General features: G+C 70.5%; 1 protein-coding gene across 1 annotated transcript; it reads right to left on the bottom strand.

Moving 5' to 3' along the window:
• Positions 1 to 930: 930 nt before the first annotated feature.
• On the bottom strand, positions 931 to 3,069 carry TLX3 (T cell leukemia homeobox 3). Its single transcript, XM_055324784.1, has 3 exons — positions 2,649 to 3,069; positions 2,058 to 2,301; positions 931 to 1,141 (listed from the first exon to the last, which is right to left on the bottom strand). The coding sequence occupies exons 1-3, from the start codon at positions 3,067 to 3,069 to the stop codon at positions 931 to 933; spliced, it is 876 nt and encodes a 291-aa protein (XP_055180759.1).
• Between the last annotated feature and the right edge of the window lie 381 nt (positions 3,070 to 3,450).

Here is a 3,450-nt window from a genome sequence, read left to right as displayed (position 1 = left end):
AGGGGGTCAGGGGGTTGGCGGGGAGGGCTCCGAGTTCCTAGAAGTCCGAGGTCCTGGTGCCTTTCACCCCCTAGGTGGGCCCGCGGCGACCTAGGTACCCGCCAGAGGGGGCCTTTCATCCCCAGCCCTGCCCGGCGCCGACCTTCGACCTCTGGGCGTCGGGTGCCCTGCCCCGGCCCGCCCCACCCCGCCGGCGCCCAGACGGCCCACGGCCGGCAACGCACTGACCTGCACCGCGGGTCCTCCCCGGGCCCCGGCCGCGGTTGGAGCTGAGGCGAAAACCGACGAAGCTTGGAGATGTGGACGCGGCCCCTGCAACGCCGAAGGGGTTGGGGCGCGGGGCCGGGCTCGCCGAGCATTATTGGAACGAAAACGAAATAAAAGCGGCGTTAAGTGAAATAGCTAACTTTTTTATTAAATAAAACGACTTAAATAAAAGGAACGGAAAAGGAGAGGAGTGGACCCAGCCCAAACGCAGGGTGCCCCAGCCCTGGCGCTCCCCCCAGCCACCTGGTCGGCCGCCCCTCCTCCAGCGGCCCCCGCGGGGGAAGCAGGTGGCCGGTTTCTAAAGAAAAAAGCCAAAACTTTTTTTTATTATTATTTACACGTTTGGGCAAAAGTACAAAGTATAATACAGGCGCCCGGCCCGGGGGGTGCGGGCGAGGGGCGGAGAAACGTAAGGCGCTTTCTTTGTCAGGCCCGGCCTGGGGCGGGACTGGGCGCGGGGCGGGGGCTCGGATTGTGCAGCCGCGCGGAGCCCGGGCCCAGCCCCCCTCCGCGGCCGGCGGGGATGCGGCCGCGCCCCGGGGCCTACTCGAGCTCGGAGGCCCCTGTCCCTCTCGGCCTCGGGTCCGCCCCAGCCCGGCTGGGGGCCCGGGGCGCCCCGCCAGGTGGGGGCGGCGATCCTTGGCGACTGTGCGCGCTGGTGGCTCACACCAGAGAGGTGACGGCGGGGACCTTGGAGCTGTCCTCCTCCCAGGGCTGCAGATTCTGCAGAGCAAAGAGCGACGAGTTGTGCAGACAGAGAGGGTCGGGCTGGATGGAGTCGTTGAGGCTCTTTTGGAAGGCGTCGTGTTGCAGCTGCAGCATGAGCCGGCTCGCCTGCTGCCGCTCCGCCTCCCGCTCCTCCGCCGTCTGCCGCCTGCACCGGGGGAGGGAGAGGGACAGCACCGTCATGCACCCGGCACTGCGGGGCCGCCGGCGGGGCCCCAGCCCTCCCGGGGGCGGAGGCCAGCCGGGAGCCTCGGGGCCAGGACCGTCTGCACCCCTGCTGGCGCCGCGCGCCCGAGGCCCGCGCGTCCGGGGAGTGGGTCGGCATCGCTTGTTTTTGTTGTTGTGTCGGGCGGTCGCGGGGAGGGGACTCAGCCCGCCGCCCACCTGCACGTCCGGGTGTCGTGGCTTCGCCAACAACAAAGAGGTTTCTTTTGCGGGACATGAAGGGCAGGGCGTGCGTGTAACTGACCCGGCCCCGCGGACGGCCGGGTCGCTAGGGCCCGCGGGGTGGGGGTGGGGGGGCTGGCTCTGCGCTGCCTGCGCCGCGTCCCTGGGCCGGGTCCGCCTCTTCCAGTTCTCCCAGGCCCTTCTCGAACCTCTCTTCCAAAACGCGATCGCTTCGCCGTTCCCGGGTTGGGTGGAAATAGGGATCGGATAAAAACGGGGCTGGAGTCGGGATGGGGAGCCCGCGCGCACGGTCGGAAATCCGAGAGGGCAAGCGGGAGGGCAATCCGACAGCGGCGGGCGTGCGAGAGGCCCCGGGCGGGGGTGGGGCGGATGCCGCGGGCGGTGCAGGTGGGCGGAAGCCGACCCGGCGCGGAGGCGGAGGAAAACACGGAGGGCTGGAGAGGCGCACGAGAGCGACGCGGGGATGAGGATGCGGAGAAGCCGAGGCGCGGCGGGCGGGCAGGAAGGAGAGAAGGGAGCAAAGATTTGGGAAGGAGTGGGGAGGCGCGGCCCGGGGGCGGGGGCGGGGGGCACGGGATCGGGAGGGCGCGAGGCCGCGGCGCCGGTGCAAGCCGGGCCAAGCCGGGCCAAGCCGGGCCAAGCCGGGCCTCTCTCACCGCCACTTGGTCCTCCGGTTTTGGAACCACGTCTTGACCTGCGCGTCCGTCATTTTGAGGGACTTGGCGAGCGCCGCCCTCTCGGCCGAGGCCAGGTACTTCTGGCGGTGGAAGCGCTTCTCCAGCTCGCAGATCTGCACCCGAGAAAAGGACGTGCGCGGCTTCTTACGCTTGGGCGGCGTCCTGTTCTGGTAGGGGTGGCCGATGCGCCGGGTCACGGTGAAGGGCGTGAGCGCCGCCGCCGCTGCGGAGACACGCGAGGCCCCTGAAGCCCAGCCCGGCTCGGCCGCCGCCCGGGCTCCGCGCGGACCCGGGGCGCCCGCTGGGGCGCAGGGGGCTCCGCGGCTCCGGAGGTCCCCCGCGGCCCCCGCGGCCCCAGCCGTGTGGGGGATACCCCCCTTCCCCCGGGCGTGGGCCTATTTCCCCGGAGCGCCCCGATTTTCCTCCCCGCCGTGGTCGCGCGGGGCCCCGGGCTCTGAGGCCTCCGCTGCTCGGGCCTCCGGAATCGTTTCCCGGGGCGGGGCGCGGCGCGGCGCGGCGCCCCTGGCCCGGGAGGGCCGAGGCCGGCGCCTGTTCGCGGGCCCTGCTCACCTGTGAAGCGGTCTTTCACGAAGCGGCGGCTGCTCTCCATCCAGGGGAAGTTGAGGCCGCCCAGGCTGGAGACCGTGGGCACGGAGGGCATGGCGGGCAGCGCGCTGGGCAGAGGCGGCGGCACGGCCCCGGGCAGCGGCCTGTGCGCGGGCACCCGGATCACGCCGGCGGGCGCCAGGCTCAGGTTGACACTGTAGGATCCCGGGTCCTCGAAGGGCGCGCCGAGGCCCGCAAAGGAGGCGGGTAGGGACGGGTACGTGGCGCCCGGACGGCCCCCGGGGGGCCCGCCCAGGTAGCTGGCGCCGTCGGGGCCCCGCGGGGCCGGGGCGCTGTCCTGGTCCGGGCTGTTGAGGATCTGGTCGATGCCGAAGCTGATGGGCTCGTGCGGGTGCGGGGTCTGCGCGCTGGCGGGCGCCTCCATCCTGGGCGGGCGCACGGGCTGGGCTGGGCTGGGCGGGGAGGCGGCCGGGTCCCTGTCACGGCGCGGCCATGGAGCGCCCGGCGCCTCTCGTCGCACTGAAACTTTGCCAAGAGTGCGCGGGCCCGACAGGCTCTGTGTCATCTTTCTTGAACCGAACCTGGAGTTTCCGCTGCTAATTCCTCTCCCGCCGCAGCCATTGGCTGCGATCAACAAGCCTCTCTCCTCCCATTGGCTCCCGGCTTTCAATAAAGGCCTAATTCATGGAAATAGGAGCTTAGGGACTGTTCCAAGGTGACATCATTTTAACAAACGAACAATAGGTCAAATTTATTAGTCGGGATAATGGGCGGCGGATATTAGCGCCCGAACCGCAGCCTCCCA

Source organism: Nyctereutes procyonoides, unplaced genomic scaffold, assembly GCF_905146905.1.
Source record: "Nyctereutes procyonoides isolate TBG_1078 unplaced genomic scaffold, NYPRO_anot_genome, whole genome shotgun sequence".
NCBI classification, from domain to species: domain Eukaryota; kingdom Metazoa; phylum Chordata; class Mammalia; order Carnivora; family Canidae; genus Nyctereutes; species Nyctereutes procyonoides.
This window is presented reverse-complemented; position numbering and strand designations above follow the sequence as displayed.